We start from the raw sequence: 13,404 nt of genomic DNA on the forward strand, positions 1-13,404 counted from the left end.
ATCACATGTCTGCAGAGTTGGGAACTAAACCTTAGTCCCTGTGACACCAAAGGTCTTGTTAGGTTGAAGTGAAGGTGGAACTTAACCTGTGGAAATGGAGGTATCTCCCAGACAGAGTTTGTAGAGTGAAAGGAGTAGAGAGCAAGAGACAAACCTAGAAGAGAAGGAATCCTTGGATTTTTGTCCATGGCTGATGTGCAGTTGTGTTTGTGTCCTTTTGTCTAGAGGTTCGCATTGCTGCTGTGGAGGCTCTCTGCATGCTGGCCCAGTCTTACCCTGCTTTTGCTGAGAAGTGCCTTGATTTCCTGGTTGACATGTTTAATGATGAAATTGAAGAAGTACGTTTGCAGTCCATACATACCATGAGAAAAATCTCTAACAACATCACCCTCCGAGAGGATCAGCTGGACACTGTCCTAGGTGTGCTAGAGGTGAGTGTTCACAGTTTGTTACTCACTTCTTCATCAGTACCTACTTGGTACCTTTTTTTTTTTTTTTTTTGAAACCATGCATTGATAGGTTTTGGTGACACAGTAATGTGTAGGTAACACACAAGTCCACCAAGATGGAGGAGACTGCCTGTTAAACAGGAAATTCAAATAAAGCTTAGTATTGCTGTGATCAGGAAAGGACAGGGTGCCCTGGGAGAACAGAGAGTATCTAACCTGAATTGCCAAGGTAAAGTTGGGGAGATAGGGAAGAAAGAAGGAATACAGTGGACACTTGAAGGAGGAGTAGGATGTAATGAGGCATTTTCTTAGGAAGGAGTAGCACTCATGGTAGAGGGCAAGAGTACCAAACAGGAGGAATGATGTCTAAGGATCCAGAGGTAAGAGTGGGTGTGATATAGTCAAGGAATTAAGAGGAATTCATTGTAATTGTAGCAGAGATGAAGAGATGGAGGAGAGGAGGGAGGTGACCACAGGTAAGGCAGGGACCAAATAATGAAGAATTCTTCTCAACCTTTGATTTAACTCTTCTAGTGAATCATAGGATATTACAATAGGAAGAGACCTTAAGGGTCAATTCATTCAACCCTAGAATTTTACAGAGAAAAAGTAGTTTGTTTGATGTCACATGGCCAGTACATGCCTGTGTCAGGATATAGACACAGATTTGCCTCCCAGGCTGTGGTTCTTGAATTATTTTCCTAAAGTGTTTGGATTTATTTGTGAGTACTGAAGTTTTTCAAAATATTAGTAAATGAAATTTGGCCTCTAATTTTCTTTTTCTTTTTTTCAAATACTGTGAAAGGGACAGCAATTTGATATTTAGTCATTAGCACTTGTTACAGATCTCTGCTACACACTTTCTTAGCACCTCTATTCAGATTTTTCCTAAGTTATCTTTATTTGTAATTTTTCATGTATTTTTTTCCTGAGAAGATAAGTTTGTATTCTGTGGATTGTTCTCCGTGGATGGTCTCTATAATTGGTCCCTCCTGTTCTTTTTAGTTTTTTTCCTCATCAGTTCTCCTCTTGAACTTTATGCAGTAGTCACTCCCCTAATCATCATGTTTTTCTTCACTATTTGGCCTTCACTGTAATTTTTTCCCCTATGTCTACAAAACTGCCACTTTTCACATAGCAGACTAGCTTATTCCCAGGGTCTACATTAGGCAACACATCTATGAAGCCGTCCCTAACTAACCTCCCACCTCCCACGTGGGTTAAATATGTTTTTATTGATTTTTAGAGAGAGGAAAGGAGAGGGGGAGAGAGAGAAACATTGATTGGCTGCCTCCTGTGTGTCCCCTACTGGGAACTGAGCCTGAAACAGGGGCATGTGCCCTGACCGGGAACTGAATCAGTAACCTCTTGGTGCATGGCACCATGCCCAGTCCACTAAACCACACTGGCCAGGGCACCTTTCTGTATTTTTTTTTTAATCCTCACCCAAGGATATTTTTCTATTTATTTTCAGACAGAGTGGGAGAGAGAGAGAGAGAGAAAAAACATCAATATGAGAGAAACACATCAATTGGTTGCCTCCCACATGACCCCAACCAGGGCTGGGGACTGAACTGCAACCGAGGTACATGCACTTGACTGGAATTGAACCCGCGACTCTTCAGTTCACGGGCTGATGCTCTAACCACTGGGTCAAACCGGCCAAGGCACCTTTCTTTATTTTTAAAACACCCTGTGTATATTACTGTAGTATTTATCATTATGTGTTCAGCTTATTTAATTCTTTATTCCAGAAGACTGAGCTTCTCAAGAGGGCAAGGCATTGGCTTTAGTCATTAGAGAAATGCAAATTAAAACCACAGTGAGATACTAAAAACTGAAAAAAAGAAACCCTGACAATATCAAGTGCTGTGAAGATGGGCAGCAACTGGCACTTTGATATACTACTGATGGGTATACAAAATGGTAGAGACACTTTGGGAACCAATGACAGTTTTTTATAAAGTTAAACATACACTGAACATACGATCCTGCAGTCCCACTCTGAAGTCTCTACTAAAGAGAATTGAAAACTTAACGTTTGAAAGACCTGTATACAAATGTTTATTGTGGCTTTAGTGATACTAGACCCAAACTGGAAAGAACACAAACTCCTTCAGTTGAAGGGGTAAATAAACAAAATGTGGTACATCTATTCAATGGAATACTTCTCAATAATAATAAGGAATGAGCTGCTGATACACATAACACTGTGGATGAATCTCAGATGCATTATGCTAAGTGAAAGTAGCCAGACTCAAGAAGCAGCGCATACTCTAGTATTCCATTTATATAACATTTTGGAAAAGACAAAACTGCAGCCTAAAATACATCAGTGGTTGTAGGAGGCTCGGGGTGAAGGGTAGATTAAAAAGGGACATCAGGAAAGTGTTTAGATGATAGAAATGTTTTATACCTTGATTGTGATGGTGGTTTCATAACAATATGTGTTTGTTAAACTCACAGTGTACACCAAATAGGATGATTTTTACAGAGTGTAAATTATATATCAGTAAACCTAACTTTTTTTTTTTCCCAAATCTTTATTGTTGGATGTAAAATGTATTACAGATGTTCCACATTTTTCCCCCATTGACCCCCCTCCTCCCCACTCCCGCCCCCTCCCACCTTTTCCCACACTATTGTCTGTGTCCATTGGTTATGCATATAAGTTCTTTGGTTTATTTCTTCCCACCCCTCCAACCCCTTTCCCTTTGAGGTTTGTCAGTCTAGCAATGAATTTGTACTTCTTAATTCCTTCACCTTTTTCACCCATTCCTTCAACCCCCCTCCCAACTGGCAACCAACAAAATGTTCTCTGTATCTATGAGAATGTTTCTGTTCTACCTGTTCATTTTGTTTGTAGATTCCATTGTTGGTAGATATGTATTCATTGCCATTTTGTTTGTTCATACATTTTATCTTTTTCTTCAAAAAGACCCTTCATCATTTCATATAATAACGGTTTGATGGTGATGAACTCCTTTAACTTTTTCTTGTCTGGGAAAGTTTTTATATGTCCATCGATTCTAAAAGACGGCTTTGCAGGATAGAGTAATTTTGGTTGTAGGTTCTTGCTTTTCATCACTCTGAATATTTCTTGCCACTCCCTTCTGGCCTGCAAAGTTTCTTTTGAGAAATCAGCTGACAGCCTAATGGGAACTGATTCTCTCTTTGTCTTGAACCTTTTGCATTTTGATGATGATGTGTCTTGGTGTGGGCCTCTTGGGATTCATCTTGTTTGGGACTCTCTGTGCTTCCTGGACTTGTATGTCTGTTTCCTTCACCAAGTTAGGAAAGTTTTCTGCCATTATTGTTTCAAACAGGTTTTCGATTTCTTGTTCTCACTCTTCTCCTTCTGGCACCCCCAAGATGTGAATGTTGGCACGCTTGAAGTTGTCCCAGAGGCTCCTTACACTATCCTTATTTTTTTGGATTCTTTTTTCTTTTTGCTGTTCTGATTGGGCATTTTTTGCTTCCTTATATTCCAAATCGATGGTTTTCTCCTTGGATTTACGTATTCTATTATTGAAGCTGTGTAAATTATTCTTTATTTCAGTTAATGCCTCCTTCAATTCTAATTGTGTATCCATGATTTCTAACTGGTCCTTTTTTATGCTCTTGAGGCCCTCTTTAAGTTCACTGAGGTTCTCACTAAGTTCACTGAGCATCCTTATAAGCAGTATTTTGAACTCAGCATCTGTTAGGTTGCCTATCTACATTTCACTTAGTTCTTTTATTGGGGTTTTGTTCTGTTCTTTCATTTGAGACCTGTTTCTTGGTCTCCTCATTTTGGCTGCCTCCCTGTGTTTACTTAATGAGAGGTATGGGGCTCGCTGAGACCAGATGCTGCTCGTTTGAAAGAATTTAGGAAAAACTTGAAGCAGGATCCGAGACCGGCCAATCCTATGGTTAAGCAAGTGGCAACAGCTTGGGTGGGCTTGAAAGTTGGGTGGGGTGGGGTGGGGTGGGGTGGGGTGGGGTGGGGCGGGCCCTCAGGGAGTCAACAGGGCGGGGCTACCAGTGTGAGCCAGGTTGCTGGAGTCCCAGATATGGCAACTGTCTGCCGCCCCCGGGAAGGGCTCACCAAAGGAACAAAGGCCTCTGACAGCACGTTTGTCCCGGAGAAAGCCTCCTCTCCAGCCCTCGCTCCAGTGCCAAACAGCTCAGTTCTTCCCTGTATGTCTCTGGCGCCCCTCGAACTGCCCCCATCCAAGCTTAGAGGGAGAGAGTCCGATAAGTCCGTGCGCGGGCCCTTTAGGGAGCTTCCTGGAGCTCCAGCCACTTCAGCTTCCCTGAGCCTCAGTTCCCGCTGGTTTTTCCAGCCAGAAGTTATGGGGATTCTCTTCCTGGCACTGGAACCCTGAGCGGGGCACCTGGTGTGGGACAGGGACCCCTCAGTCCTCAGGAAGGACCTTCCCAGCCACGGGAGCCTCCTGATTTTTATCCGCCACACTTGGGTGTGGGACCAGCCCGTCTCGCCGCCGCCACCCCTCCTCGTGCCTCCGCCCCTCCTACCAGTCTGGATGTGGCTGCTGCTTTAATTCTGTAGTTGTAGGACTTCCATCCAGCTTGATTTCAGGCGGTTTTGAATGATGGTTGTTCTGTAGTTGTAACTTTGATGTTGTTGTGGGAGGACGCAATATCGCGTTTACCTACGTTTTACCTACGCCGCCATCTTGACTGGAAGTCCCTAACTTTTTTTTTTTTATCCTCACCAGAGGACACTTTTTTTTTATTAATCCTCACCTGAGGACATTTTTCCATTTTTTGTTCAGGTAGAGTGGGAGGGAGAGAGAGGAAGAGAGAGAGAGAGAGAAACATTGACATGAGAGGGACACATGGAGTGGTTGCCACCCGCATGACCAACCAGGGCTGAGGACAAACTGCAACCAAGGTACATGCCCGTAGCGGGAACCCAACCTGCAGGCTGACGCTCTAACCTCTGAGACAAACCGGCCAGGGCAACACCTTTTTTTTTTTTTTTTTTTTTGCGTTTATCTTCAGATAGAGCGGGAGAGAAGGAGGAAGTGAGAGACACACATCAAGTGGTTGCCACCCACACGACCCCAACCTGGGCCAGGGACAAACCGCAACCGAGATAGGTGCCCTCAGCGAGAACCCAACCTGGGACTCTCTGGTCTGTGGGCCGAGGCTCTAACCGCTGAACAACACCACCAGGGCAGTAAACCTAACTTTTAAAAAATGCTTTGTACCTGGCCAGGTAGCTCAGTTGGTTAGAGCGTTGTCCTGATGCGCCAATGTTGAGAATTCAATCTCTGGTCAGGGTGCATGCAAGAAACAACAATTGCCCGGCCAGTGTGGCTCAGTGGATTGAGTATCAACCCATGGACTGAGAGGTCCTGGTTCTATTCCCAGTCAGGGCACATGCCTGGGTTGTGGGCTTAATCCCTGATGGGGGATGTGCAGAAGGCAGCTCGTTGATGTTTCTCTCTCACATCAGTTACTAAGGATTATAACTTCAAATATGTTTAAATTCATGATTTTGTAATTATACTTAAAAAACACTGAATTAGTCACCTGTGTATGATGCTTACATTGTTTTGAAAACTGGTAGATTAAGGAATTAAGCATATATCCTTCTATTTCCTATACCGTCCAAACTTCCAGATAAACAGGTAGTTGATAAGAGGAAGTTTCTCTTTATAGAAATGAAAAGGAATGATAGAATTTCTTATTATTGTCTTACAACTTTAATGTATTACTACATCCAGGAAGTGATCATCAGTGGTTACTACCATCACGAAAAAGAAATAGACATCATATAGTTCGTGAAGTGGTTTTATAAAAAAAAAATTGAACCTGAATCTGAGTAGGCCTCTAAATCTAACTACTATCACAGGAGAGAAACTGCAAGGGGAAAAAAAGTGAGATGTAAAGGGATTTTACCTATTAAAAGATGATTAAGGGACATATTACCCAATTGAAATGTGTGGACCTTAGTCGGAGCCTGATTAGAACAAACACTTTTTGAGCCAGATGGAGAAATTTGAATACTGACTAGATATTTGATATTAAGGAATTATTACATTTTTTTCTTTCTTTTTTTTTTTTTTTATTCTCACCTGAAGATATTTTTTCTGTTTATCATCAGATAGAATGGGAGGGAGGAAGGGAGGAAGAGATACAGAGAGAGAGAGACATTGATGTGGGAGCCACATCAACTGGTTGCCTCCCACACGACCCAACCAGAGCTGGGGACGAACTGCAACCAAGGTACATGCCCTTGACCGGAATGGAACCCGTGACACATTGGTCCACGGGCCAACGTTTCAACCACTGAGCCAAACTGCCCAGGTCAGGAATTATTACATTTTTAGGCATGATTTTGTTTTGTGTTTTTTTTAAATAAAAAATTAGTGACCTGGCTGGTGTGGCTCAGTTGGATAAGCATTGTCCCATGCACAAAAGGTCACTGGTTTGATTCCTGATCAGGGTACATGTCCAAGTTTTGGGTTCGATCCCTGGTCAGGGTGTGTGCAGGAGGCAGCTGATTGATGTTTCTCTCTCTCAACGATGTTTCTCTCTTCCTTCCCTTCCCTCTCTCCCTTCCCCTCTTCCTAAAATCAATAAAACACCCATATTTTAAAATCAAGAACTATTTTTTAAAAGATATATTTATGAAAATATTTACCAATGAAATGCTCTGATTTCTCTGATTAGCTTTAAAATAATCTGATTGGGAAAAGTGGGTAAAAGTATAGATGAGCCCTGGCCAGTTTGGCTCAGCGGTTAGAGCGTCGGCCTGTGGTCCAGAGAGACCCAGGTTCGGTTCCCACTAAGGGCACGTACCTCGGTTGCAGTTTGTCCCCGGCCCTGGTTGGGTCGTGCGGGTGGCAACCACTCGATGTGTCCCTTTCACGTTGATGTTTTCCTCTCTTTCTCTTCCTCCCACTCTATCTGAACAAAAAAAAAAAGGAAAAATGTCCTCGAGTGAGGATAAACAAACAAACAAACAAACAATAAGTATAGATGAAACAATCTCGGTTAGAGTTCATTGTTGAAACTGGGGGATTTATTATCTCTACTTTATGTTTCAAATGGTGTATATTAAAGACCATTTGAAGATACTATACAGCTGTAAGAAAGAAGGATCTCTTGCTCTTTGAGACAGCGTGGAGGAATCCGCTGAGGATTATGCTAAGTGAAATAAGCCAGTCAGAGAAAAACAAGTGTTACATGACCTCACTTATGTGTATAAACTGACTAACAAAATAGAGCCAGAGACATGGAAGCAGGGAATAGCTTGTTGAACCTCAGTGGGAAGGGGTGGGGCAGGGGAGTGTAGGAAGAGATAAACCAAAGAACTTTTGTGCTTATAAATAACCAATGGACACAGACAATATGTGGTGAGGGGGCAGGGATGGGAGCAGGGAGGAGGAAGTCAATGGGGGGAAATGGGGACATCTGTAATCCTTTCAACAATAAAGATAAATTTTTAAAAAGTAGAACTGGTGTGTCCATTAACTTTAGTATTAAGAAGTTGTTGGTGACCTTTTCTAAGTCATTTCAGTGAGGTTGACAGGAGCTGTTGGAGAGGGATGAGGCCACTTCCCCGACATCATCTTGTACTACTCTGTTTGTTTGCTCTGCTCTAGCTACACTGGTTTCCTTGCTATTTTTCAAACATGCTTCTACCTCATGGCCTTTATGTGTGCTGTTCCCTTTGATTATCTAGTGTCAAATATCCCACCTAACCCAGCACTTTCCCTTAACCTGCTTTATATTTTCGTCATAATACTTCACACTATCTGACCTGTATATGTAGCCATTTATTTTTGTGTTTGCATTAGAATGAACTTCCTGAGAGCAGGGACTTGATTTTAATTACTGCTATAACTCTAGCACTTGGTACATAATAGGAGCTTGATAAATGCTTGTTTACTAAGTGCTTAATAAATGTTGATTATGTAAATAGATGAATGAACAAATAAATGATTTCTTCAAATCTCAGTTTGTCACCTGTCTTCTCAACTACCAGCCCCTCCCCTCCCAGAAAATTGACTTTTTAAAAATTTTTATCCTCACCCGAGGACATTTTTCATTTTTTGTTCAGATAGAGTGGGAGGGAGAGAGAGGAAGAGAGAGAGAGAAACATCGATGTGAAAAGGACACATTGAGTGGTTGCCACCCACATGACCCAACCAGGGCCGGGAACAAACTGCAACCGAGGTACGTGCCCTTAGCGGGAACCGAACCCGGTCTCTCTGGACTGCAGGCCAACGCTCTAACCGCTGAGCCAAACTGGCCAGGGCGAAAATTGACTTTTTATTCTGTACTGTCATTGTAACTTGTACTCTCCTCCATAATAGATAATCCATAGTGACTGCTATTTTTATCATTATCTTTTTTTTTTAAAGGATTCATCCAGAGATATTAGGGAGGCTCTTCATGAACTCTTATGCTGTACTAATGTTTCAACCAAAGAAGGGATTCATCTTGCACTGGTGGAGCTGCTGAAAAATTTAGCCAAGTACCCTACTGACAGGGACTCCATATGGAAGTAAGGACTTTTTGTTTGTTTGCTCACTGAGTCAAATAATATGGTACAGGGTTGATATTATTTATTGGATCATCATAGATTTAGGATATGGCCCTTCAATTTGCCTTCAAATTAGAAACCTGATTCAATTTAACTGAATTCTCGGGAGTCTGATTCCTGAATGGAAGATTCCATTTTAGATTATTTATTCATTTGTCCATCTATTCACCTAGCAAATATGTGCCTGCTATGTGCTTACTATGTGCCAAGCCCTGTGGTAAGTGTTGGAAATACAGAGATGAGCTGATTAGATTTTCTTTTTCTCCTATGTAATGTTAATCACTGCTTTGCCTAGTTTGCATTTTGTACAGGATCACAACCATCATTGTAGAGAGTAGAGGCAGGGCTGGCACTTGATCTGCAGATCAAAAATCTCCACAATTTTCCCCCTTGATTACCTCTAGCTTTATCGACTAGAGCCAAACTGTTAACACTGTTCTTGAATTGCTGTTTGAAGAACTTCTTGCTTACATGTAATGTAAAAATGTGTGTGCCCCACATATTTAAGTGAGCTTATGTGATGAAGTCACTCCAACTATGTAGTTTCTTGATTTTCAGAAAACTTTGGTACCAAGAGTAGAAAAACTTGGTCAAATCAGGTATGTGGAAGATATATTAAAAATTAAAAATACCAGAGAGGTCTTCCTCTTGGTAACATTTTTGATATCTGTTTGTCTGTTTTGCTTTTTCTTCATGTTTGATCAGTCCATTTCAGCTTAATTCAATATACATTTATTGATTGTCTTCAGGGAGTACTTAATCACTTGGTGTGTAGGGGTTGGGATGGGGAGAAACACTGATATCAGTACCTGTACTTCTTTGGGGACACAGAAAGAATCCATTCTGCTGATGGGATTGTTATAGAGTGTTTAACAGAACATTCTTATTGCCTTAAAAGAAGATTTGTGGTTATTTGGTTCACCCAGAATATTTATGTTAAGACTGTCTTTATGGGATGATTGTAGACAGAAAACTCCTTCACCTTAAAGTGTTCCAAAAGATTTTGAAGTGATCTAATTATCACTTGATTTTTTTTCATCTGTTCTCATAAATGGTGGTGTAACCCAACCCAGGTTCGGCAATGAAAGCCAAACTCTTGAGACAGGTGCTGGTGAAAAAGGAAAGAATTAGTTGAGGGTCGGCATCTCAAGAAGATGGGGGACTTTTCCCAGTCCTCAAAAACCCATCTGAATAATCTCAGTGCAGATAGAGGCTTTTATAAAGATGGAGATGGAAAGCAGAACAAAGAGATGGGGCGGGGGTGTGTGTGTGTGTGTGTGTGTGTGTGTGTGTGTGTGCAAAGCCCTGCTTCTCCTGAGAAGGGGAAGCACAGGAAAGGGAGAGGGCTGAAGTGCAAATATGCTGCTTCTCGAGCTTCCTTCCCCTGATTCAGGGCTCTTTTCAAACAAGAATGTGTAGCTTTACTGTGGGCGCCTGTGGATCTTCCGGGCTGGTGCCAAATAGCCCCTTCTCCCCTGGAACAGACTTCTCTAAGCTATAGAAAAGGCCAGATAAGGAATGAAAACACAAGGCTTTATTACACACTTCAAGAAAACAGAGGGGTGGCTGCAGCCTTTAGAATAGGCAGAATATACAGTCTTTATCACTTAATTGAAATGTTAAGTCAAGGTTACCAGTGGCTTTATTTAGAAATATAAAAAAAAATGTGATAAAAGAGTGAATGAAGGGTCACAGTGTCATGTTTTCAAGACATTGCTAAAGATAGATACTACATAGGTATATGAAAATTTTGAAGGAGATTGTTTATTCTGTTTATATACCTTTAGTTCATTCAACAAATGCTTACTGCCCTTGCTGGTTTGGCTCAGCGGTTAGAGTGCCGTCTGAGGTACAGAGAGACCCGGGTTCAGTTCCTGCTAAGGGCACCTACCTTGGTTGCAGTTTGTCCCCAGCCCAGGTGTGTGGGTGGCAGCCACTTGAAGTGTCAAGCCCCCCCCCCCCATCTGAAGATAATGCAAAAATGTCCTCAGGTGAGGATAAAAAAAACAAAAACAAATGCTTACTGAACACATGTTTTAATTAGTCACTGTGTTAGGTGCTGTGGAGATTTTTAAAATGATTTCATCTCAAAGACCTATGCCTCAAATAGCGAGAAGAAAGAAATATGTAGATAGGTGGATGAGATAGTAAAAAATATTACAAGTCAGAATTTTTAAATCTAGCTTTAGAGAGGCCCAGATACTTAGGGGTCTCTGAGGGGATCCAACTAATAGCTCTTGTATTCTCCACTTGAGATCTGAATAGAATGAGAGATAAAATAAAGGCGTGGCACCTGGAGGCCAAACCACAACCTTGACAAAGTCCCCTGAGGCACAGTGAGTAAAAGCCCTGAGAGAAGTCATAAAATTGGTGAAGTAAATTGTTTCCACGTAGAAGGAAAAACAGGAGTAGGGAAAAGTTTTCTAACAATATGAAATGTTTTCAATGTAATGCCTTTCATACCCTATATGTCCATGAATTTGTTCATGGTGTTTCTTTTTCCTCTTTTACCAGTCTGCCTGTTCTCCAGTCCCTGGTGAAATTCCATTTCCCTTGTGAAACTTTCTCTGACCATAGTAATCTCCTCTACCTTTGCCAGGTAGAAAACAGAGTATCATTCATTCGATAGTTTACTACCTTGTGTTAGTCATCTTTGCCTCTGCTGGATTATAAACTCATTGAGTACAGAAATGATGATTTTTATGTCTTTTCAATTCAGCACCCTGCTAAACCAGAACTTAAATACAAAATAATAAAAATTTATAATTGCCAGCACACATGTAGTTTTTGATAGCTTATAAAGGACCTTAATGTTGTCATAATAGTTAACTGATTGCCTGTTAACAGCTAACAGCCAGTTGAGTTCTTAGTGTATGACAGATACCTGAGAAGGTCTCCAGCAGGCTTCCCCTCTTGCTCCATTGACCAGAACTAGATTACTTGATTACCTGCAAACCAGTCACTGGAAAATATGGATGGAGTTACCATGATGGGCTTAGACCAGTTGTGTTTGAACCCTTTGGCTGGGCCTGCCTTCTGTGAGCACTGTGCTACCCACCTGAGACCTCCGTACACCAGAGTTCTCTTGGCAGGGAAGATGGGGGAGATGGTTGTTATGTAAATAACCAGTAGTGGTATCTGCCATATCAGCTCTCTTATCTTCATAATAACCACTGTTTTAATAAATTAACTGAGTTTTAGAATAATTGAATGATTCATCTGAAGTCATAGAGGTAGCAAAAGTTGCTGGTTGAGGATTTGCAATTCTGAATCAGACTTTCTAATTCTAAATCCTAGTACTTTTAAAAGCTTTTATTAACTTACTAAATTGGGCTCTCTTTTATTTCAGATGCCTGAAGTTTCTGGGAAGTAGGCATCCAACCCTGGTGCTTCCCTTGGTGCCAGAGCTCCTGAGCACCCACCCGTTTTTTGACACAGCTGAACCAGACATGGATGATCCAGCATGTATCCTCTATGCTTAGGACAAACCCTGCTAGCTAGGGAATTCTGGTATCTTTTTCTGTAGTGTAGCTTAGATGGTCTGACTTTTTTTTTTTCATTTATTCTTTTTTTCTTTATTTTGTAAAGGGGAAGGAAGGAGAGGGGGAAAGGTGAGGGGGAAGGAGAGGGGGAAAGGCACTTTGAGAACCTTCATTTCTTTTAAATAAGAGTATATATCCTTTCTTGTTTTCACAGTAATTTGCCTTTGCCATTTAATACTAATAATTTTTTACACCATTTATTGAACACCTACTATATTCCACATACTATTTACATGATTTATACATTTTATCATTGATCTTCTAAACAACCGTGGAAGGAGGTATTATTCCCAGCTTACAGATGAGAAAACTGAGGCTCAGAGAGGCTAAGTAACTCTCCAAGCATTAATTCTGGGTTCACAGTTAGACATCTTTGGTTTAAAGCCTATGGACTTTCCCCTATGTCTTATTCCATGTTTAATTTGATCTGTAGCCTGAAGGAGTTATGAGGCTGAACTACTCTGCCTCTGATACAAATTCAGTAGGTTTGTGATTGCCTTGGACAGCATGCTCTGCAATTGGATTGTTTTCCAGTCATGGGAATACATTTACATTAGTGCATCCATGCTCTCCCGTGGTTCCTTTTGCTTTGTGGAAGACCCTTGGGTAAAGTTTAGGGGTTTTATTGAGACCTGGGGATCATATTTGGCTATTGTAAGATGAACATTGTGTTCTCTCTTAATTCTGTTTATTTTTATAGTGCAGTTGGAGAATTTTTTAAGAAGATCTATGTAATTGATATATTAACCAATGCCCAGTTCTGTTTACCTCTAAGAAAGGCACATCTCAGACTTTATATCTAAAGGTGCAATAGTATAGCTGTCTGAAATTCTGTTAGTCAGAGAGGGGT

The 13,404-nt window shown here is 41.2% G+C and overlaps 1 protein-coding gene across 4 annotated transcripts in view; it reads left to right on the plus strand.

The window, feature by feature from the left end:
* INTS4 (integrator complex subunit 4) overlaps window positions 1–13,404 on the plus strand; it is a 94,813-nt gene that overhangs the window by 43,798 nt on the left and 37,611 nt on the right. For all 4 annotated transcript variants that reach the window (XM_036258271.1, XM_036258274.1, XM_036258272.1 and 1 more), the window contains exons 11-13: window positions 226–431; window positions 8,831–8,973; window positions 12,362–12,477. In XM_036258271.1, coding sequence (XP_036114164.1) covers window positions 226–431; window positions 8,831–8,973; window positions 12,362–12,477 — 465 coding nt within the window. The remainder of the gene's footprint in view (window positions 1–225; window positions 432–8,830; window positions 8,974–12,361; window positions 12,478–13,404) is intronic.

Source organism: Molossus molossus, unplaced genomic scaffold (genome assembly GCF_014108415.1).
Source record: "Molossus molossus isolate mMolMol1 unplaced genomic scaffold, mMolMol1.p scaffold_m16_p_13, whole genome shotgun sequence".
Lineage (NCBI taxonomy): Eukaryota > Metazoa > Chordata > Mammalia > Chiroptera > Molossidae > Molossus > Molossus molossus.